We start from the raw sequence: 23015 nt of genomic DNA, 5'->3' as shown, positions 1-23015 counted from the left end.
GGAAAGGAAAGCGAATTGGGGGGGGAGTGTGAGGGTTCCTGCACTGTCATCCTGCCAGTGAGTAGTACCACGCCTGGCTCCCCTAATCTTCATTATAACGGGAGAGAATCCCTGCCTGGGATAGAACAGGATGGTACAATTGAGTCAGGTGCACCTTTCATTCCAGGCTGATGATGTCACTTGCCCTCATTTTGGAGGGAGAAGCTACTAATGAAGCTATGAAAGATTAAAGCAACGCCCGCGCCACCCCTCAGCCGCCCGCGCCGTCCCTAAAACGTTTAACTCCGTAGATTTGGAGAATTTTGGCACTTCTAGTAACCAGCTTTTCCTTAGTGATTTTGCTGCCGGTGCGCACAGAACTGTGCAGCCAATGGGGATGTGTGGTCGGTGCATGTGATGGCTATGCGCTCTCCTATTGGTGATCCCACGTATTATCAGGTTTAATGTAGAATTAACCCTGTGTGCGCTTTGCTGCTGTTCACACGGACACAAGGTCTCTGCCTCTCTCATTATACAAATACAGCTGCCCTGGGGACTTTACCTCCCTCAGTGCCAAGGACAGATGGGTGACATCCAATTGACTATCAGGCAATGTTTAGCTTGGCTCTCGGTGTCACATCTGCTCATCTGAAATATCAAACAGGGATAAATGCAGTAAAATACTCTCACATCCTCTTCCAGAGAACACAAACCAACCTGACCTCAGGACAGGTGAATGCCAGCTTTATCTCACAGCCAGTGTCACGCCAACCTCCTCACCAGCGTTCTCACAGCCTGTAACAGTCACATCACCCTCCTCGCCAGCACTCACAGCATGTAATCACCACGCCACCCTCCTCACAGCCTGTAACCGTCACGCCACCCTCTCGCCAGCGTCCTCACAGCCTGTAAGTCACGCCACCCTCCTCTCGCCTGCATTCTCACAGCCTGTAACTGTCACGCCACCCTCCTCGCCAGCATTCTCACAGCCTGTAATCGTCACGCCATCCCTCACCAGCGTTCTCTCAGCCTGTAACCGCCACCCTCTCGCCAGGGTTCTCACAGCCTGTAATCACCACGCCACCCTCTCACCAGCGTTCTCTGAGCCTGTAACCGCCACACCAGCCCTCACCAGCATTCTCAGCCTGTAACCGTCACCCCACCCTCACCAGCGTTCTCAAAGCCTGTAACAACCGCGCCACCCCTCTCACCAGCCTGCAACCATCACGCCACCCTCTCACCAGAGTTCTCAGCCTGGTACCGCCACACCACCCCTCACCAGCCTGCAACCATCACGCCACCCTCCTCTCACCAGCGTTCAGCCTGGTACCGTCACATCACCCTCCACACCGTTACCTCGCAGCCTGTAACCGCCACACCACCCCTCTCACCAGCCTGTAACCATCACGCCACCCTCCTCACGTTACCTCGCAGCCTGTAACCATCACGCCACACACACCATGAAACTCCCAATGCCCTGCCATCGACTTGTTTCAGATGGAAGAGATAATGCAGACTTCTTGCACTACTGAGGTCAAGTTTTGGTAGAAACCGGCCAATGTTCCCATACAGTAACCAAATTGCATTTTCCTTGAGATCTTGGCCAGTTTCTCCAATTGGAAGAAAATGTTTGCTCACGTACTGCAGCTAGATAGGCTAGTATTACCAACCGGATAAAGAACGCCTGTAGGTAAAATACGGTGCACACGGCTTTATGCTGAAGCATTGGACAGCGGCAACAGAAGTTTTAAGCGAACGGTATAACAGCCGATGAAATACACCATCCGGGTCACAGACTAGGCCCAATTCTGTGGTTTGGTAACTGGATTAGCAATGCTCACTGCATTGCAATGTTTAAGTTCAAACGCACCCATCAGCGGATTCCTATACTGCTTTATTACAACTGAAATTAGACAACCCTTCACCGGAGGACAGCGGCAGGCAGCTCAGCAGTGACCCCTGGTGTTTGCTGCTGCGAGCTGCACTGGGTCTGGATCTTCATGCCTTGTGCAAAAGCTGCGACACGCAGTGACCGGGTCTGAAACAGCGCAACGTGCATCAGCCAATGCAGTGCCGCATGCGCCCCCCCCACCCGCACAGCGAGGGATGCTGGGAAGCAGAGCCGTGTAACAGACCATACGTGTGTCACTGTGTAGGGGAACGCGTACGGACGAGACAGGCAACATCGCGGAGCCAGTTAGAATATTTTATTTCTCATTAAAAAAAAAGGCAAGCGGATAATTCCAATCATGCGAAATTGTCTCAGGAGACGGTTACAGACAAACAAATACAAAAGTAAGACACAAATGATAGCAATCAGTGAGAAAGGAGGAGCAGAAAAATAATCCCCTCATCCCCCCCCCCCCCCGACTCTCACTTCCACAGTCCAGCCGCCCTGCAGGCTGTCACTTCCTGGCTGGCTCCAGGGTGGGACGGTGAACAGCGGGGAACATCTTCCTGTGAAGACTTGGTATCCAGGCGATAAATGCCGTTGATCCAGGGGCCCCGGATGTAAGGCAGCTTGTCTGAGCTGGGACTCAACATTCAGATGTCATCTCATTACTAAGCCTAGTGATGGACCTTCCCTCTAACTAACCCTATAAGTGCACTAACCTGCATAGAGCCAGCTCACATGGCAGATCTACACGGGGCCGGTGCAGGGCCAAGCAGCCAGAACCCTTCAATCTGACTTCAGAAAGGCAGCTCCATAGCGGTGCAATGGGATAAAGTGATACGCCAAATTATAAAGCACAAAATACAATAGACTGGCTGTTCCAGCGCCTTGTTGCCCGCAAGGGGCGGAGCCAACGCTCCATGGAGGAAGCAGGCAACACGTGGCAATTTCTATCTGCGTTTGGTCCTACACAATTGCTCTGATTAAACCTTAATGCAACCATTCAGCCTTTATGTGGGTAAGTGCTGGCGATGAGCAACCTTGTTATCTCAGCAAGCATGAGAGCAGCCGAGACCCCACAGCAAGGGGCAGGAGACCCCACAGCAAGGGGCAGGAGACCCCACAGCAAGGGGCAGGAGACCCCACAGCAAGGGGCAGGCCTAACGGAGCATTATATATATACAGCAAGACCTCACCCCCCCAAAAAACAGATGCACAATCATTAAGGCAACATGGTTACAAGAAAGAAAGAAACCACGCCCGGACATAAGCAGGAGACCAGGCAATGATCACAGACCATGGGATGGAGGGGACGGGAGGAAGGAGGGACCGGCAGGCGATCCCCTGTACTGCGCGGCTGCCACTCCCTCCTCCCAGGCGTCCTGCGGTGCTAATCACACACAGGAAGCCAGCGCAGGGTGAGGCGCAGGCAGACAGCACCCGCAAAAGGCAGAAATGTCATAATCCCACTTGGCATTTTTTTTTGGGGTGGGGGGGAGACAGCACGTTACAGGAGGTGGAACACAATCCGGCAGCACTTCTCAGAGTGGGGGGGTGTGAAGACCCCCATGGGGGCTGCGTCGGCGGCCGGCCTAGTTCTTCCACTCTTTGCAGATGTTCAGGTTCCACTCCCAAGACAGGTGGTTGGTTTTATCGTCGTCGGTGAAGAGAGACTTCATGTTGTAACAGGCTCTGGCTAACAGGCCCTTGGGAGCCTCCTCTACTGGAGTTAGGAACTCGTACTCCTCCAGGCGCGGCCCGTAACTACCGACCATGTAAGTCGTCTTGTCCACTGCAAGAGAAGAGGCGGCATTGGCTGGGAGACGGGACTTATCAAGCACTTGTGACCTGATCTGCTTCCTTTGAACCTGTCAGAAGCTTAAGTCACCAAGACAGAACCTGTAAAGAGTCTGGTGCACTCCAGGTTAGGGAGACCTGGTGACTACGCAGCCTGAACCCCAGAGATTTCACCATCCTACGTCTCCCCCAAAATAATCATTAATCCTTTCTGTGCCCGTGCTGTGGCCTCAAATAAGCAACTCCCCCCCTGTGGCTCAGGACCCAACAATTAGATTGTAAGCTCTTTTGAATAGATTTGTAATACATCTTTACAGGCCTTGTTAGAGCACCTATCCATACGCAGCCCCCTGTAATACATCTTTACAGGCCTTGTTAGAGCAGCTATCCATCCATACGCAGCCCCTGTAATACATCTTTACAGGCCTTGTTAGAGCAGCTATCCATCCATACGCAGCCCCTGTAATACATCTTTACAGGCCTTGTTAGAGCAGCTATCCATCCATACGCAGCCCCTGTAATACATCTTTACAGGCCTTGTTAGAGCAGCTATCCATCCATACGCAGCCCCTGTAATACATCTTTACAGGCCTTGTTAGAGCACCTATCCATACGCAGCCCCCTGTAATACATCTTTACAGGCCTTGTTAGAGCACCTATCCATACACAGCCCCTGTATTACATCTTTACAGGCCTTGTTAGAGCACCTATCCATACGCAGCCCCTGTAATACATCTTTTCGGGCCTTGTTAGAGCACCTATCCATACGCAGCCCCTGTAATACATCTTTTCGGGCCTTGTTAGAGCACCTATCCATACGCAGCCCCCTGTAATACATCTTTACAGGCCTTGTTAGAGCACCTATCCATACGCAGCCCCTGTAATACATCTTTACAGGCCTTGTTAGAGCACCTATCCATACGCAGCCCCCTGTAATACATCTTTACAGGCCTTGTTAGAGCACCTATCCATACGCAGCCCCCTGTATTACATCTTTACAGGCCTTGTTAGAGCACCTATCCATACGCAGCCCCCTGTATTACATCTTTACAGGCCTTGTTAGAGCACCTATCCATACGCAGCCCCTGCAATACATCTTTACAGGTCTTGTTAGAGCACCTATCCATACGCAGCCCCCTGTATTACATCTTTACAGGTCTTGTTAGAGCACCTATCCATACGCAGCCCCCTGTAATACATCTTTACAGGCCTTGTTAGAGCACCTATCCATACGCAGCCCCCTGTAATACATCTTTACAGGCCTTGTTAGAGCTCCTATCCATACGCAGCCCCCTGTAATACATCTTTACAGGTCTTGTTAGAGCACCTATCCATACGCAGCCCCCTGTAATACATCTTTACAGCCCTTGTTAGAGCACCTATCCATACGCAGCCCCTGTAATACATCTTTACAGGCCTTGTTAGAGCACCTATCCATACGCAGCCCCCTGTAATACATCTTTACAGGCCTTGTTAGAGCACCTATCCATACGCAGCCCCCTGTAATACATCTTTACATGCCTTGTTAGAGCACCTATCCATACGCAGCCCCCTGTAATACATCTTTACAGCCCTTGTTAGAGCACCTATCCATACGCAGCCCCCTGTAATACATCTTTACAGGCCTTGTTAGAGCACCTATCCATACGCAGCCCCCTGTAATACATCTTTACAGGCCTTGTTAGAGCACCTATCCATACGCAGCCCCCTGTAATACATCTTTACAGGCCTTGTTAGAGCACCTATCCATACGCAGCCCCCTGTAATACATCTTTACATGCCTTGTTAGAGCACCTATCCATACGCAGCCCCCTGTAATACATCTTTACAGGCCTTGTTAGAGCACCTATCCATACGCAGCCCCCTGTAATACATCTTTACATGCCTTGTTAGAGCACCTATCCATACGCAGCCCCCTGTAATACATCTTTACATGCCTTGTTAGAGCACCTATCCATACGCAGCCCCCTGTAATACATCTTTACAGGCCTTGTTAGAGCACCTATCCATACGCAGCCCCCTGTAATACATCTTTACAGGCCTTGTTAGAGCACCTATCCATACGCAGCCCCCTGTAATACATCTTTACAGGCCTTGTTAGAGCACCTATCCATACGCAGCCCCTGTAATACATCTTTACAGGCCTTGTTAGAGCACCTATCCATACGCAGCCCCCTGTAATACATCTTTACAGGCCTTGTTAGAGCACCTATCCATACGCAGCCCCCTGTAATACATCTTTACAGGCCTTGTTAGAGCACCTATCCATACGCAGCCCCCTGTAATACATCTTTACAGGCCTTGTTACAGCACCTATCCATACGCAGCCCTCTGTAATACATCTTTACAGGCCTTGTTAGAGCACCTATCCATACGCAGCCCCCTGTAATACATCTTTACAGGCCTTGTTAGAGCACCTATCCATACGCAGCCCCCTGTAATACATCTTTACAGGCCTTGTTAGAGCACCTATCCATACGCAGCCCCCTGTAATACATCTTTACAGGCCTTGTTACAGCACCTATCCATACGCAGCCCTCTGTAATACATCTTTACAGGCCTTGTTAGAGCACCTATCCATACGCAGCCCCCTGTAATACATCTTTACAGGCCTTGTTAGCGCACCTATCCATACACAGCCCCCTGCTCTGCTCGGACTTACATTTGACACCTTTCCTGCAAGTTTGCTGCTGGTATTTCAGCCCAGATACAATCTCCTTGTTCACCTGTAAGGAGACCAAATGCATTGTTAAACATGTAGCCCCCCGGGTTATACCGCCCCCCACCCACACTAACTGCTCCGGCCCCTCACCTTAAAGCTGATTTTGATCTTGTACTCCACGCCTTCTTTCAGGCAGAACGACTCCTTCTTAAACTTCTCCAGGTCTCCTGGAAAGCAGAGAAGGGTCCATCAGAACCAGAGAGGGGTGACAGGACAGAGCACTGGGACATGGGTCATCCCCTGCCTTCCAGAGGTTGGCCAAAGCACAGTTCACTGGTGACGGTCACGGTGTGACAGAACACTGGGCTGATATAATCTCAGAAGTGGGGAGCGCAAAAAACCCCGGAAAAATAAATAAATATACACATACATATATATATACACATAGTGCAATATTGTAATGAGAACTTCAAAAAGTCTCACAGAAATGCGCACGCACAAAGCAACGGCTTAAATCAGGCACCAAACACCATGTCTGCCTCGGTATGCTCTTCTCTGACCCAACGCAGATACACTCAAATACTGTGTCAGATGTGGTAAGACGCAGATTCCCCTCCATTGTGCCGAGGAACAGATGCGCCGCCGTCTCCCCCAAACGCATTTCGCTGCAAAACTCTTGACGAAGCACGCAGCGAAACGCGTCGAGTCATCGCGAGTGTCACCAATCGGAGGGGAGGGACGTCATCACGCGATGAGACGCGACGATACCCAGGCGTTCGAGAGCCGGCTGCGTGTCTGCGAGTGCACTTTGGTGAGAAACTTACCGGATTTCAATATATTGTTACGATCTGCACCATCCGGTCGTTCTCTTACCGTTTGGGGAATCTGCATCTCACCACATCCAACAGTACCCGAGTGTATCTGCGTTAGGCCAGATAAGAGCATACTGCGGCCGACATGGTGTTCGGCGCCCGATTTAAGCGGTCACTCTGTGCGTGTGCATGTCTGACTCTTTTACATTCTCACTACAATATTGCACTATATATATTATTTTATTGTTTTCTGTGCTCCCCACATCTCTCGGATCAGTACCCCTCGAACCCCAAAGGAAGGTTCTGCTCGGGTTCGGAGCTGCAAAACTGGTTACCTACTTTGATTTTTATCATAAATCACTTTATCACTATACAACGTGTTTAATATCACTTAATAGTTCCTTCATAATGTTATTCACCATTTGCACAGAGTTCTGGTACATATTTATAGTATACACAAAGAAGTTTTAATTTTATTTCATTTGTGCACAAATTAGTTTTAGGATTGAACGCGTCACTGCGTTGGGGTTTACACACAGAGCGTCAGGTGAAGCACAGGCGCTTATAATCTGTGCGTGGAAGCTCCCTCCTGAGCTATAAGAGCAGCACTAATTAAGGTAAACTCGCAGGACTGTTCTCACATCATGGGTGACCCGAACCCCCCCCCCCCCCCCACGGGTACATTACCGGTCAGGTCCAGCTCCAGGGGGCCAGGGGCCGCAGCGCACACCAGAGTCAGTTTGATGACCACCACGTTTGGAGCACTCGGGTCTGAGACAAAGGGGCAAACAAACAGCAGATGTAGCAGGAAGACCCCAAACCTTAACCCCCAATCTCCTTTCCCGGTACCGGACTCACCCACGGCAGAGGGCACGGGGCCCAGCAGCGCCTCCTTGTACTTGCGCAGGCTCTCGTCGTCCTGGTCCAGCTCCTGGAGTTCCTGGATGCTTTTCTGGGCCGGGGGTTTGTAATTCACAGAATGTTCGTCCAGCTCATTTTCGGCTGCAATCTGCGCCAGCTGCTCCGCGGTGGGCTCGTGTTCTGCCATCTCTCAGCGTGGACACCCTGGGCACCGGGGAGACAGCGAGACACGTCAGGGAGAGACCGTGTGACGCTTCAGCACACCATAGCAGCTACCATGCAAATGAACAAAGCTCAAACTGAGGGGGAAAGAACGCCTGCCGGGGGGGGGGGGGGGGATTTTGAGCAGCAGATTTGTGCTCAGGGTCCTGTACAAAGATATTATTCGCTGCAATGACACCCCATCATTTTCTGCTCTATGCCTGGAACAGTCACATACAGGCAGCACGGATACACAGGCCTACTGCTGCACACTGGGGCGGTGGCAATCGGGAAGAGACACGAGGGAGAGAGCGACAGACACACACACACACACACACACAGACGGGGGGGACGGAGGGAGAGAGCGACACAAACACAGACAGACGGGGGGGACGGAGGGAGAGAGCGACACACACAGACATACGGGGGGGACGGAGGGAGAGAGCGACACACACACACACACACACACACACACAGACATACGGGGGGAGAGAGCGACACAAACACAGACAAACGGGAGGGACGGAGGGAGAGAGCGACACACACAGACATACGGGGGGACAGAGGGAGAGAGCGACACACAGACATACGGGGGGACGGAGGGAGAGAGCGACACACAGACATACAGGGGGACGGGGGGAGAGAGCGACACACAGACATACAGGGGGACGGGGGGAGAGAGCGATACACAGACATACGGGGGGGGGACGGAGCGAGAGAGCGACACACACACAGACATACGGGGGGACGGAGGGAGAGCGACACACACAGACATACGGGGGGACGGAGGGAGAGAGCGACACACACACAGACATACGGAGGGAGAGAGCGACACACACACAGACATACGGGGGGACGGGGGAGAGAGCGACACACACACAGACATACGGGGGGACGGAGGGAGAGAGAGCGACACACAGATATACGGGGGGGACGGAGGGAGAGCGACACACACAGACATACGGGGGGACGGAGGGAGAGAGCGACACACACACAGACATACGGGGGGACGGGGGAGAGAGCGACACACAGATACGGGGGGACGGGGGGAGAGAGCGACACACAGATACGGGGGGACGGGGGACACAGACAGACAGGGACACAGAACACAGACAGACGGGGACGACAGACAGACGGGGGCGGGGGGACAGACGGGGGCGGGGACGACAGACAGACGGGGACGGGGACGACAGACAGACGGGGACAGGGACGACAGGCAGACGGGGACAGGGACGACAGGCAGACGGGGACAGGGACGACAGGCAGACGGGGACAGGGACGACAGGCAGACGGGGACAGGGACGACAGGCAGACGGGGACAGGGACGACAGGCAGACGGGGACAGGGACGACAGGCAGACGGGGACAGGGACGACAGGCAGACGGGGACAGGGACGACAGGCAGACGGGGACAGGGACGACAGGCAGACGGGGACAGGGACGACAGGCAGACGGGGACAGGGACGACAGGCAGACGGGGACAGGGACGACAGGCAGACGGGGACGGCACGACAGACAGGGACGGGACGACAGACAGACGGGGACGACAGCCAGACGGGGGCGGGACGACAGCCAGACGGGGGCGGGACGACAGACAGACGGGGACACAGACAGACGGGGACACAGACAGACGGGGACACAGACAGACGGGGACACAGACAGACGGGGACACAGACAGACAGACGGGGGGACAGACAGACAGACAGGGGGGGACAGACAGACGGGGACGGGGACAGACGGGACACAGACGGACGGGGGGGGACAGACAGACGGGGACACAGACTGGTTACGGGGCAGGTTGGGGGTTACTGTCACAGATACGGTCCCGGAATAGAGACCCTCTGGTCTTAGTATGTCTGGGTCCCCCCCTCGGTACAGGCCTCTCTGTCTCCTCCCGGTCTCCGCCTCTCACCGGTTTCAGTTCGGCTTCCCGTTCTCTCCGCTCCCACCCTTTAGGAATGGCGAATGAAGGCCTGACACGCCCCGCCGCGCGCGCTCCTCAATTTCCGGGAAGCGCGTGACTTCCGCCCGGGCCGCCATCTTTCTGCTCCCGGAAACACACTCATCTTTAGGTCTGTACCAGCCCATCTTTAGGTCTGTACCAGCAAACTCCCAACGTTATCCTCGCCGCAACACTCCCAAAACTCCCACATCCCAACACCTCGGGAGCCTATTTACAGGCAGCAAGAAACAAGAAACACAACCGCTGCGGGTCTCGTGGAGTAGCAAGATGGCGGTCACTGACGATTTACTGCTGCGGGTCTCGTGGAGTAGCAAAATGGCGGCCATTGGTGATATACTACTGCGGGTCTCATGGAGTAGCAAAATGGCGGTCATTGGTGATGTGAGGCGCGCGGCTTGGGTTGGGGCGGGGCCTAAGTGAAGCCCCTTTAACAAGATGGCGCTGCCCAGTCCCGCTTGAATGAAGCTTGTGCGATCACCACGTGTAGTACATTACATTACTTCACACTGACCCTTCATATTGTGCGATTAGTGATATCAAAATATTCTGTGTGCGGGTGATTTGAATCTGAATAACTCACTATGAGGAGCCCTGGCGAGTGAACTAGTAGGGATCACAGTAAAGATGGCGGCTCCATGAGCTCCTCAGCCCTCAACTCTTGCTCAGCACACGATGCATTTAACCCCAATATTGGTCCGCAGTGTTTCACAACCGTCAACGCAATTACATTTCACCAGGTCCAACACTTAACACTAATGAAACTGCAGTGTACACTTTAGTATCACCAGCTCTGCTGGGAGATTATTAGTTATCCCTTCTCCAGGCCACGCACAGCCTTCCCATTAATACAAAGCTGGGAAAACACCATCAGGTCAGTATATAAACCAATATTTGCAAAAATACTAAAGGCAAATTAAAGACTATACCTACCATCTGTCTGTCATTCGGTGTCTATATACAAGTAGGTTCTGTGTTTTAAATTAGCTGAGCTCTGAAATTGACAGTGATACAGCTCTCTGGACACACTCCCTACACCAGGCAGACATGTAATCACAGGAGACAGCTACTGACCGACATGTAAAGTCACACAGGAGACACAGGACACAGCTACTGATGGACATGTGAACTCACAGGACATGTGAAAGCAGTATTACACACTGATCAACTTTTGTTTGCTTTTTCCATTTAGTCGCTATTCTGGCCCTTTCCAAAATCCAAGGCTTTGTTCAGTAAAATATGACAGTGTCCAGGAGGTTAAAATAAAAATAGATGGTCAGGAGGAACGGTGAACAGACACCCCATTGTTGTTAGTGGGAGCTTCTAAAAGGTTATTCTAAACCTAGCCAACACATTAGCGCAAATGTTGAATTTCTTATGGGCTATAGAATATTTGATGAGTAGTAGAGGCTCTATGGATTTCATAAATACAAAAAATATATATTGAAGCCAACCAAGTGTCCCAACATGTCGGCTGTCACAGCTGCCTTTGTCATGGAGTAGCATTGACGCCTTCACAAAAGCTGCTGCGACAGACAAAACCTGGACGCTTCAATAATTTTAAATTTATTAAATCCGTAGAGCCTCTACTCCTTTCTAGTGTCTCCTGTACCCGGGATTGCAGCGGGCCTTCCCTGTGTCTCCTGTACCTGGAATTGCAGCGGGCCTTCCCTGCGTCTCCTGTACCTGGGATTGCAGCGGGCCTTCCCTGCGTCTCCTGTACCTGGGATTGCAGCGGGCCTTCCCTGTGTCTCCTGTACCTGGGATTGCAGCGGGCCTTCCCTGTGTCTCCTGTACCTGGGATTGCAGCGGGCCTTCCCTGTGTCTCCTGTACCTGGGATTGCAGCGGGCCTTCCCTGTGTCTCCTGTACTTGGATTGCAGCGGGCCTCGTCCAGTTAGACAGACATCACAGGTATCAGAATTTCTCATTTTGTGATGTGTGCAACATTTTCCCTATTATATTCTATAGAATATTTATCCAGCACTTGTGAGAAACCTCCACACAGAACCCATGCACTCATACTGCTAGTGTCATGATTAAAAGAAGACAGAAACAAGATATGCAGACCCAGTGGGATTTAATGGTCACATTAGATTTCCCTAGCCCCTTTAAAAAAAAGGAGATATTCTGATAAAACTGCATTAAACATTCGTACGCCTGAGCTAGCCTTCACAGCTGCCAAGCTCAGAATGCACACAATGTGCCCTCAACCTTACCCCAAAACAGCAACAAAATAACATGACTTGGACTCTTATTATGGAGGAAGTAGTGTAAAGCCCCTCTCTCCCCCACATGTAACCAGTAAAATTTATCCCAAAAATAACTCCGTACAAAACAGGTCTGCTCCAGAATAAAAAAAAAAAAAGTTTGCAACTTTACATGAGTTTAAAACCTATTGGAAATAAAAGCAAAACAGATCGGTCGGTAGAAAGATGTCTGCCCAGACGGGAGCTGGGGATCCAGGGACAACAGATCCTTCCTGTGAGATTAGCTGGTGTCCATCTGCAGGGAGAGTAAGAGATCTGTGTCACTTTATGCCAAGAGGAAGAGCAACCAAATAGCACTTCATCCCATCGCCCCACCCCCCAAATGCAGCTGTGATCACAGAAATAGAGCAGCTGCAGCATCAACTGTGCAAACACACCCGACAGCCCCCAAAATTATATTTAAACAACCCCCCCAGGACAGAGTGCATTGTCCATATATAGCAGCTAGTCTTTACTACTCTATATTGGGAAGCCCCCCTCCACCCACTGTATCAAGTCCTCACTCACCCGTGCATTGTAGGCATCAAGCTGTGCATCAAGCTCCTCTGCTGAAAGCTGCTGCTTTGGGTTCCTCCCAGCTCCTCCTCTTCCACGGCCTCTATTTCCTCCTCTGCCACGTCTGTTTCCACCGCCGCCGCCACCAAATCCTACAGGTCCCCCTCGTGGCCGGGTCATACCCCCCCTGCTCAGACTGGGAAACAAAATACAGTTACACACTGGACCCATCTTCCCATGGACCCCATCCAGCAGCTACAGACCCAGCCTCACCTCTGTACAGGTCTTCTCTGTGCTTCTATCTGTGATGTGACTTGCTGAATGTTCATGGGCCGACCTACAGGACAAAAAACATGTGAGGCTAGAGGACCAGCAGCCCAGAGGCCCCAGCAGCCAGATCAATGATCTGCCCCAAGGAACTCACCATCTAAGGGGACCCCATTATACTGCTTCATGGCTTTCAGAGCATCCGCCTTTCTCTCAAAGTGCACATCTGCGGTTCCTAAACTCCGGCCGGACCGGTCGTAATGCACCGCCGCTTTCTTCAAGGTGCCAAACTCTGCAAAGAGCTCCTGAGAAAGAAAACAAACAAGCTCTAAACCCACAAACACTGTGGCTCCATTGCACAGAACAATGCAGCGGGTAGACTATAGAGCAGAGGTGGACAACTCAAGTCCTCATGGGCCACCAACAGGTCAGGTTCTCAGGATACCCTTGCTTCAGCAATACTCAATCAGTGGCAGTCTTTCTAAGCAGGGATATCCTGAAAACCTGACCGGTTGGGGGACCTTGAGGACTGGAGTTGGCCGCCCCAGGTGTAGAGGCCTGAAGCAAGACTGGACCGATGTGTTATGCTCCTCAAGTCTCCGCATTTTCCCAGCATAACCCAGAAAGAAACCCTACACGTGTTACTGCCACTGTGTGCTACGCCTCGGTGTGTGCATAATGCTAAATCCCAGCAATGTGTACCCCATTAGACACTCACCTGAATGTCTGCATCAGACACCCCAAAATCCAGATTGGACACCAGCAGTTTCCCTCCAGTCTCCACACCAGCTCCAGCACCAAACCCGCTCTCAAACAGGTCGTGCTGCCACTTGTCTGGAAGCTGCTTCGGCTGAAAGACAAAAGGGGGACAGAGCGGTTACCTCAAGCAGCCATGTCAGGATATAGATCTATACGAACCAGGCCTTGCACCCCAATACATACTATACTCTGCCAGTGCACAGTACCACTGCTGTTTCTGAGTCACAGCCTTATAGAATCGGACATTAAGATAAGCCATCGCTAATGTAATAGAGACGGGACACCAGCCCAGGGCTTGGAGTGTCAGCTCTCCGGGCCAGGGATTTCAGGCCCTATTGTATTCCCCGCCCTATTGTATTGCCCCTGCGGGCGCTAAATAAACAAAGCCTTACTGACCCGGGACAGAGTACCCCGCTCACACCGACTCATACACCCCACCCCCCACTCCCGCCTTTTCTAAGCAACCAGTCCCCTTCCCCTCTATAGGGAAAGGGCCGGACTCCACCCCCCCACTCCCGGTCCCGTTCCCCACTATACGGTGCGGGCCTGTGCCCCCCCGTTGGTTCCTTACCCTGCTATACGGTGCGGGCCGCCCCCTCCCGCCCCGGCTCAGCATCGGCCTGGTCCGCAGCGGCCCTGCTCCTCCTCCGGCGGCTCCCCGGCCTCCTCCCATCCGGCCTCCGATTCCCCCGCGGCCTGCCCCCCCCCCGCCCCGGCCTCCCCGGGCTCCGCGGCCCCCGGTTCGCTGGCTCCGGTTCATCTTGATGATATCGTCCAGGGACATGTCCATCTTGTCCCCCATGGCGGCGGCGGGTGTCCGGTGCGCTGGTGGCGGCGGCGTGCTCGGGTGTGGCGCGCGAGTTACGTCGAAGTTTCCGCTAACAACAATACAACGCCCGGTATGAGCCGCGCTTATAAAGCCCCGCCCCACGCACGCCACCGCTCTGCGTCACTTCCTGTCTGCGAAACGCACCGCGGTTATGCGGTTCACGCCTCACTGTGCCACACACACATACTTCTCTCCTCCTCCTCCCCCCTTGTCTCTCCCTCAGTGAAGGGATATGGCCTCAGTGAGGAGATATGGCCTCAGTGAGGGGATATGGCCTCAGTGAGGGGATATGGCCTCAGTGAGGGGGTATGGCCTCAGTGAGGGGATATGGCCTCAGTGAGGGGGTATGGCCTCAGAGAGGGGATATGGCCTCAGTGAGGGGATATGGCCTCATTGAGGGGATATGGCCTCAGTGAGGGGATATGGCCTCAGTGAGGTGATAAGGCCTTAGTGAGGTGATATGGAGGCTCCTCTTATATATGCCTAATATGGGTCACTCATGCCAAGCTCAGGTCTACCCCATGTGCTGTGTTAGTTGTGAAGAGGAATTCTAATGTGTCTGACATTTGTAGTGTTGTGTCTGGGTTGGTGAGAATTACATTGTTTAATCTCAATGAATGCATTGACATTGGCCTCTGACAGTTTTTAATGCAAATCTCTACTGGGCTGTGGTCTGACCATGTTATGGGGTGTATCCTAGACAAGAGAATTAATGGAAATGCCTGTCACGAGATGAATATATAATTGATACGTGAATATAACCCATGCGTGTTTGAGTAGAAGGAATGGTCCTTAAGGCCTGGGTATGCATATCTCCCAGAGTCCACTATGGAGTACAGTCCGAGTAAGGTATTAAGATGATTTACTACTGCTTTCACCTTTGGGGGTCTAACTGAATCAGAGAGTTCCCTGATCTATCTAGTAGATAATGTAATGCTATATTGAGGTCTCCCCCTATAATTAGTATTGCTGCTCCATTTTGTTTTCTACCGCTGCAGCAATAAAATGTCTGCCTTCATATTCTTGTAGTCCATGCATGCTGTCTTTCTTTTGTTTGGGCCGTTAAGTCCTCTCATGTTATGTGAGATAATGATGATTCCCTTATCTACCATAATGTACCATAATGGCCCAGTTGTAAAATAGAATTTGGGATATAAATAACCCACATAGCCTCACCACGGGAGAAGGTTCCTGTACATACAGGCGGTCCTCGGTTATCCGCCGGAATCCGTCCCGCAAACCGCCGTTGGATTGCGGATCCTATGTTAATAAGCGACGGTGAGCGTGAGATAACCCGTTCCGACATCAGATAATGTGCTCAGCGGACTGTATTATCCGGCGTCGGATAAGCCATTCGACGGATAACGGACCATCGTATAGCGAAGACCACCTGTATGTGTATCGTGGGATACCTAGGAAGACTGTATTGAGAGGAAAAGGTAGGGAAAAAACAAATAGGGGGGGGGGGTAGTTTGGTTAGGATGGCGCGACATCCTAGCCCAAGGTCCGGGAGTTTCATATAGATACATAGTAGATGAGGTTGAAAAAAGACGTACGTCCATCAAGTTCAACCTATGCTAAATTTAGACAACAGATACTTTATCCTATATCTATACTTACTTATTGATCCAGAGAAAGGCAAACAAAAAACCCCAGAGTCACATCATCCAATGATATCTCATAAGGGGAAAAATAAATTCCTTCCTGACTCCAAGAATTGGGAGATGGGAGGCCAAACGGGGATATTGGCGGGAGTGCGTTTTCTGACGCAACCGCTTCAGGGTCACTATACCAGAGGCAAGCTGGGCAACGTCTAACTGTAATCAAACAGCTTGGACTTAAATTCTATTGCGGCCTACTCAAAAAGTCTCATTTTAGTAAAAGAATATTCCTCCTCCTGTTGTCTCGGGGGGAAGGGGGATCGACCTCGTCCAGGACTTCAGCAGTGGTCTCAGCTTAGGGGTGAAGAGACCTGGTCAGAGGTATACTCAGGGAGACCGATTTAGTGGAAATTAAACCATGGCGTTATTTGACCTGTCACTTAAACAACATTTTAAAGCAAAACATAATAAATAAAAAAAACACCTATCCCTATGTAAAGGCTAACTCACTTCCTTGTCCCTAACTGCAAGACTGGGAGGAAAAGCCCCTTTCCTGCCTATCACCCCAAAGTCTCATAAAGGGTATCTCAAGGCAGATGGCCCTTCAGATCAGTCGCTGGATCTGGATAGTTGTCTGGTGCCTTGGTGTGTGCTCAAGACACTCTCCTCATGTCTGCACAATTGTGTGCTAAGGAGTCTCTTTGCACTCCTGTGTCAGCACAGTTGTGTGCTAAGGAGTGTCTCTTAGCAGGATCTTTTCTACAGCTCTTATTAGCCAGGTGGAGCCTGGTTAATTGACTGATTGCAATTAACCAGCTCCCTGCTGGATTCCTCAGACCATTTAGAGGCAGCTTTATTTAAACGGGGATAAGTCTCTGTTACATACCTCCCCTGTTTGTGGGAAGCTCAGGCTAACCACGGCTAAAGCCCATCCTTCCACTCTCACTCAAGATATCCCGCCTCAAATGAGAGTGGATGGAGGAAGAGATCCCTCAGTCCCGCTGGGATTGGAGCTTTTTCTCCAGGTTAGTCGTGTCTCCTCAAGAAGGTGCTTGAGATCAGCACTCTTCAGTCCCTCGAGGAGGACTTTTCCCAAGCACAGTCTTTCTTCTTCTGAATGCTTGGTCAGGAGTTTTCCCATGCGTCGGGCGATCTTTTCTTCCCTGAGTTTAGGGTGACCACCTGCATCGGGTTCAGTAGCCATAATCACGGGTGGTTCAACCTGGGCGGAGTCTTTATCCATTCTGGGTGACTCCCCGTGGCATCTCCGTTTTGGTAGTCAGCAGACTTCTTGTCTTGACGTATTACCTCTTTTACGCTGACCAATTCTTCAATGTGTGGGGAACTCCCAAGTGATGTCTGGCGCGGTATCACTGCTATAGTAGCACCGTTTTGAAGCTTCTTCAGTACCAGCGGACCTTGGTCTATAGCTTTCTCGTTCATCACGGGCCAATCAGCAGCAAGCACGACCCCCTCATCTGTAGAGAGGTCATGTGCGTGTGGTTCACGATACTTAGATTCCAGTACATCATCAGTTTGGTTGTGGTTCTCACACCTAACCGTTACCCATGGCCTCTCTTTTTTGTAGACAACTAGTATTGTACCTGTAGGGGTGTGATCACCGAAACAGTTCTGCCTCATTCTAGCCAAAGACTGAATCTTTATAGCTGCTATTTCCATCGTGAGGAATCTGGATTCGGCCATGTGGGCCCGGTAGCCTGACTGGATTTGTATGTGGCTTTTCAGTCGTAATTCGGTTCTTCTTTCCTGAATTGTGTGGAAAGCCGATTGTAGCACTGAGATGGCATTGCGAGTGAGCTTATAGCAACGCACAGCGTGCTTGGTTGTGATGTAGAACCTATATCTGGGTTGAATCACACCAGCAGATTCCTTCATTTTTTTGTAGTATCTTTGCTGTAGACACTTCCTAACATTTGACCGAAGTAAAATTACACACTGCTTCACATGTTCATCATTCTTTCTTTGTCGTTGCATTCTCCATATGGATTGGAGAAGGCAGGCTGCTTTATTCTGGTGATTTAGCTGACACGTTTTCGTTCCTCTGTAGGCCGCCTGTATGGTGAGCGCTGCAGAGCGTTTGCGCAGATACATTTATCTTTCCTACCTTGCTTGGACAAGAGCTTTGTAGTATTTCTGAATGACTCTGCTGCTTCTCTCCCTTTTGAACAAGTTTAGCTCTTGCTTCAGTTTCGGGACCTTCTTGTGCTCCCTCTTGTACTGAGTCACCTGGCCTCTAAGCTTGGCCTCCAGCGATGCTCTGGTGATGCTCAGGGTAGCCTTCAGTATCTCATGCTGCTTTGCGGGGACACACTGGGTAATAAGACGTTCCTACAGCACTTGTACTTCTTTAGCAGCCTGCAGATTTTCTTCCTGCAGACATCGCTGCTTCTCTTCGGCATTCTGTAGGTGCGTACGCAGACCTTGCAGTTGGCTCTTTAGTAGGTGCTCTGCTTGTGTGCGTTGCTCCTGTTCATCTTCCAATAATTTCTTTATTTTTTCTAGCTCATGCAGCTTTTCATTCTTTTGTGGTCAGTCAAATCTGAATTTTCTTCTCCATTCTTACAGAGTCTGTGCTTAACTTCAGCTGGGCGACCATTTCAAAAACCCATGGTTTTTTTCACAAGTGGTGGGGTAGACTCTGGTCTGGTCACAGCATCAGTCCCTTGTGTGGGTCACTGTCTGTCGCAGTCCCCCCAGTCAGCTGTGGCATTTTGGCTTTCTCCAGTGCTGTGTAGATTTCCTGCCTTGATGCTTAGCCCTTTAATTCTGGTCACTTCTGTTCTTTGTTGTGTTGCTCAGGCTGTTGCAGGAACTGTATGCAGGTAAAACCACAAAAAAAACCCAGGCAGTCTCTAGGGCCCCTTTGAAATTCAAGGGCCACCTTTCATCCCACTTCTAACACCATATGTAAGAGACCTGTGCAGATGTACACTCAGGGAGACCGATTTGTGGGAAATGAAACATTTATGTAAGGGCTAACTCACTTCCCAGTCCCTAACTGCAAGACTGCCTATCACCCCAAAGTCTCAAAAGGGTATCTCAAGGCAGGTGGCCCTTCAGGTCAGTCGCTGGTTTTGGATAGTTGTCTGGTGCCTTGGTGTGTGCTCAAAACACTCTCCTCATGTCAGCACAGTTGTGTGCTAAGGAGTCCTCGTTCTCCTGTGTCAGCACAATTGTGTGCTAAGGAGTCCTCGTTCTCCTGTGTCAGCACAATTGTGTGCTAAGGAGTCTGTCTGCTCTCCTGTGTCAGCACAGTTGTGTGCTAAGGAGTGTCTCTTAGCAGTTTCCCACAGGAGGCTTTTCTACAGCTCTGATTAGCCAGGTGGAGACTGGTTAATTGACTGGCTGCAATTAACCAGCTCCCTGCTGGATTCCTCAGACCATTTAGAGGCAGCTTTATTTAAACAGGGATATGTCCCTGTTACAAGGAGTTTATTATATTTTGACTCTTGTTGATCCTCTTGTTTTGGAAAGTTCAAGTACTCCTTCTATCCCATAAGAATCTATCCGTCTCTTAATGAGAAGGTATTGGTAATAGAGGAAGCACACAGGAGACTTTGGTGGAGTTAAATTAACTTCTGCTGTGGGGGCGCGTGGTCTGAGGCAGCGGGGCTTTAGCCTAACACTGCGGGTCAGTGTCACTATTAGAGAAACACTGCGGGTCAGTGTCACTATTAGAGTAACACTGTGGGTCAGGGTCACTATTAGGGTATGTGACATTCATAGATTCTGTATATATTAGTAGGAGGTTGCATTATGCCTGCTTTCCAGTATGCAATGAGTTAACTCCCCTAGTTAGACAGGCCACAGGTAATCCTAATTAAGTGAGCTCACCTGCTTTTAAAAAGAGGAAGAGGACATAGGACAGAGAGACACACGACAGAGAGACACACGCTGCTCATACTTATGCTGTCCCGAATGGAATAAAGCTCCCAGGTGAAGAGCCAAGTGGTGTTACCAAATATTGTTGGTCTGGTCTAGTTTAGCTAACCAGCCAGGTAGATAGACTTAACTTTGTTTAGTTAGTTTCCATAGAGGGGATAGGCTTTTGGTTTATGTTTTTCTTATACAGAGCACCCATTGTTTTGTTATATTTTTGGACAAATAAAACCACCAGCATATTATTTCACCAGAAGAACTGTGTTGCCTCCTCACTAACCACGGTCATCCTGCCACATGTGGTGTCAGAAGTGGGATGATGAACACCCTGTAACAGGGACAGAGCTGCACATTGCGACTGATGGATCCTGTGCGGACTGTTACTGTCAGTATGGAGGACGATGTGAAGGCCCAACTACACAGCACCTCTGTTCAACAGGAACACACAGTGGCACAACGTGAGACAAACCAGATACTTGCAGCCCAGCTTGGCGTTATCACAGGAACACAGAGCGGGCTGGTTCAACGCCTGGCCCAGATTACTATGGTCCCGCCCGGTACAGCCGAGGTGCGGCCCATCCGGGCAAACCTATACCTGCAGAAGATGACGCCGCAAGATGACGTCGAGGGATACCTACGGTCCTTTGAGCAAATCGCTACCCGGCAAAGTTGGGCACGCCCCAAATGGGCCGGGATTATCGCACCCTTTCTTCTAGGGGAAGCCCAAAAAGCATATTGTGACCTCGACGAAGAAGCCGCAGCAGATTATGACCGTCTAAAAGGCAAAATTCTTGCAAGGATTGGAGTGACTCCCGCAGTCTGTGCACAAAGGTTCCATACGTGGAGATACCAGGAACAGAAGTCACCCAGATCCCAGTTATGGGATTTGATGCATCTAGCGACAAAGTGGCTAAAACCAGAAGCTTATAACCCAACCCGGATCCTTGAGATGGTGGTGTTGGACCGCTTCATTCGAGCATTACCCCAGGACCACTGACATTGGGTGGGACAAGGAGATCCCCTCACTTATGATGCCATGGTCGGCGCAGTGGAACGTTTTCTAGCCACCCGTGAACTGTCACGCTCCACGTTCTCTCACACAAACCAAAACCCGCGGCCCAACACGAACATTAGAAGCCGGCGCTGGAACAATGACCCGCGGCCGTCCGCACGGTTTGGGGGACTGGAAGAAAACCTGGATAAGGACAGAAACTCTAAATCTCTGAGAGGGTTTCGAGACCGAACTGGGCCAATTGTTTGTTTTGAGTGTGGGGAGGCGGGACATATTAAGGCTCACTGCCCTAAGTTGTCTGAACCAATGGAGTGTGCGTATGGCTCTGTGAGGTCAGAGTTCTGTGGAGTGGCATGTGTGACCCGCGGGGGTCTGTGTCACTATTAGGGTAACACTGCGGGGGTCTGTGTCACAATTAGGGTAAAGCTGCGGGGGGGTCTGTGTCACTATTAGGGTAACTGCGAGGGTCTGTGTCACTATTAGGGTAACACTGCGGGGGGGGGTCTGTATTACTATTAGGGTAACACTGCGAGGGTCTGTGTCACTATTAGGGTAACACTGGGGGGGGGGGGGGGGGTCTGTGTCACTATTAGGGTAACACTGGGGACTCTTTGTCACTATTAGGGTAACTGCGGGGGCTGTGTCACAATTAGGGTAACACTGGGGGGTCTGTGTCACTATTAGGGCAACACTGGGGACTCTGTCACTATTAGGGTAACTGCAAGGCTGTCACTATTAGGGTAACAGTGCGGGGGCTGTGTCACTATTAGGGTAACACTGGGGGGTCTGTGTCACTATTAGGGTAACACTGCGGGGGGCGTGTGCGTGTGCGTATTGCCCAAATCCAACATGTCCGCCAAATGCTTCACGTGGGCATGAGACGGAAAACCACCTTAACCAATCAAACGCCTGCGGGAAGCCCAGCTGACCGATCCCCGAGCAGGTCGATGTGCAGACCGGAGCAATCGATACCCGCCGCGGGAGGAGGCGAGTGATTGGAGAGGAAACGGAGGGGATCACAATAAATAATATGGGAGTAATAAATATGGCGGCTTCTGTGCCACAGTGACGTGTCACTGACATTATGAAGATCCATATTAAGGGCTGGAACGGAGTCGCCTCCTGGCTCTGGGTGGCCAACGATGAGAACTGTGGAATCTGTCGCATGGCGTTTAACGGGTGCTGCCCCGACTGTGAGTGTCCCCCATATCCCACCCCTTACTGTGACTCCCATATCCCTCCCCTCACTGTGACCCCCATATCCTCCCCTCACTGAGATACCCCCATATCCCTCCCCTCACTGTGACCCCCCATATACTGCCCCGACTGTGAGTGTCCCCCATATCCCACCCCTTACTGTGACTCCCATATCCCTCCCCTCACTGTGACTCCCATATCCCTCCCCTCACTGTGACCCCCATATCCCTCCCCTCACTGAGATACCCCCATATCCTCCCCTCACTGAGATACCCCCATATCCCTCCCCTCACTGTGACCACCCATATACTGGCCCCGACTGTGAGTTTCCCGCCATATCCCACACCCATACTGTGACTCCCGTATCCCTCCCCTCACTGTGACCCCCCATATCCCTCCCCTTACTGAGATACCCCCATAGTCCCTCGCTCACTGTGGACCACCCATATACCTGCACCCCGACTGTGATTTCCCCATATCACCCCTTACCCACTCCTCACTGTGACCCTCCATATCCCCCC

The 23015-nt window shown here is 51.3% G+C and overlaps 3 protein-coding genes across 3 annotated transcripts in view; all 3 read right to left on the bottom strand.

Annotated features, from left to right (window-relative positions):
• Positions 1–2171: 2171 nt before the first annotated feature.
• On the bottom strand, positions 2172–10232 carry ARHGDIA (Rho GDP dissociation inhibitor alpha). The gene is made up of 6 exons (XM_075579997.1): positions 10118–10232; positions 8003–8209; positions 7832–7915; positions 6483–6559; positions 6333–6396; positions 2172–3665 (listed from the first exon to the last, which is right to left on the bottom strand). Exons 2-6 carry the CDS (start codon positions 8190–8192, stop codon positions 3466–3468), a joined length of 615 nt encoding a protein of 204 aa, XP_075436112.1. The 5' UTR covers positions 8193–8209; positions 10118–10232; the 3' UTR covers positions 2172–3465.
• A 1995-nt stretch (positions 10233–12227) lies between these two features.
• On the bottom strand, positions 12228–14903 carry ALYREF (Aly/REF export factor). Its single transcript, XM_075579996.1, has 6 exons — positions 14527–14903; positions 13915–14046; positions 13354–13501; positions 13203–13266; positions 12942–13125; positions 12228–12669 (listed from the first exon to the last, which is right to left on the bottom strand). Exons 1-6 carry the CDS (start codon positions 14755–14757, stop codon positions 12655–12657), a joined length of 774 nt encoding a protein of 257 aa, XP_075436111.1. The 5' UTR covers positions 14758–14903; the 3' UTR covers positions 12228–12654.
• A 2688-nt stretch (positions 14904–17591) lies between these two features.
• RAC3 (Rac family small GTPase 3) overlaps positions 17592–23015 on the bottom strand; it is a 17081-nt gene continuing 11657 nt past the window's right edge. Inside the window, exons 6-7 of the mRNA XM_075579728.1 lie at positions 17990–18181; positions 17592–17863 (exon numbers count right to left, since the gene is read on the bottom strand). Of these exons, the coding sequence (XP_075435843.1) occupies positions 17592–17863; positions 17990–18181 (464 nt within the window). The remainder of the gene's footprint in view (positions 17864–17989; positions 18182–23015) is intronic.

The sequence above is a fragment of the Ascaphus truei genome, chromosome 22 (genome assembly GCF_040206685.1).
Source record: "Ascaphus truei isolate aAscTru1 chromosome 22, aAscTru1.hap1, whole genome shotgun sequence".
Lineage (NCBI taxonomy): Eukaryota > Metazoa > Chordata > Amphibia > Anura > Ascaphidae > Ascaphus > Ascaphus truei.
The sequence above is the reverse complement of the archived record's forward strand: the minus strand, read 5'-3'. Positions and strand labels throughout refer to the sequence as shown.

Bases quoted from the DNA above. Each gene is read 5' to 3' on its own strand.
- ALYREF (XM_075579996.1), bottom strand. From the start codon at position 14,757: ATGGGGGACAAGATGGACATGTCCCTGGACGATATCATCAAGATGAAC. The intron at 13,502-13,914 runs GTGAGTGTCTAA...TTTCTTTCTCAG, and splicing joins TGTCTGATGCAGACATTCAG to GAGCTCTTTGCAGAGTTTGG. The intron at 13,126-13,202 runs GTGAGGCTGGGT...TTTGTTTCCCAG, and splicing joins CAGAGAAGACCTGTACAGAG to TCTGAGCAGGGGGGGTATGA.
- ARHGDIA (XM_075579997.1), bottom strand. From the start codon at position 8,192: ATGGCAGAACACGAGCCCACCGCGGAGCAGCTGGCGCAGATTGCAGCC. The intron at 6,560-7,831 runs GTAATGTACCCG...TCTGCTTTCCAG, and splicing joins CCTGGAGCTGGACCTGACCG to GAGACCTGGAGAAGTTTAAG. The intron at 6,397-6,482 runs GTGAGGGGCCGG...GTCTCCTTACAG, and splicing joins AGATCAAAATCAGCTTTAAG to GTGAACAAGGAGATTGTATC.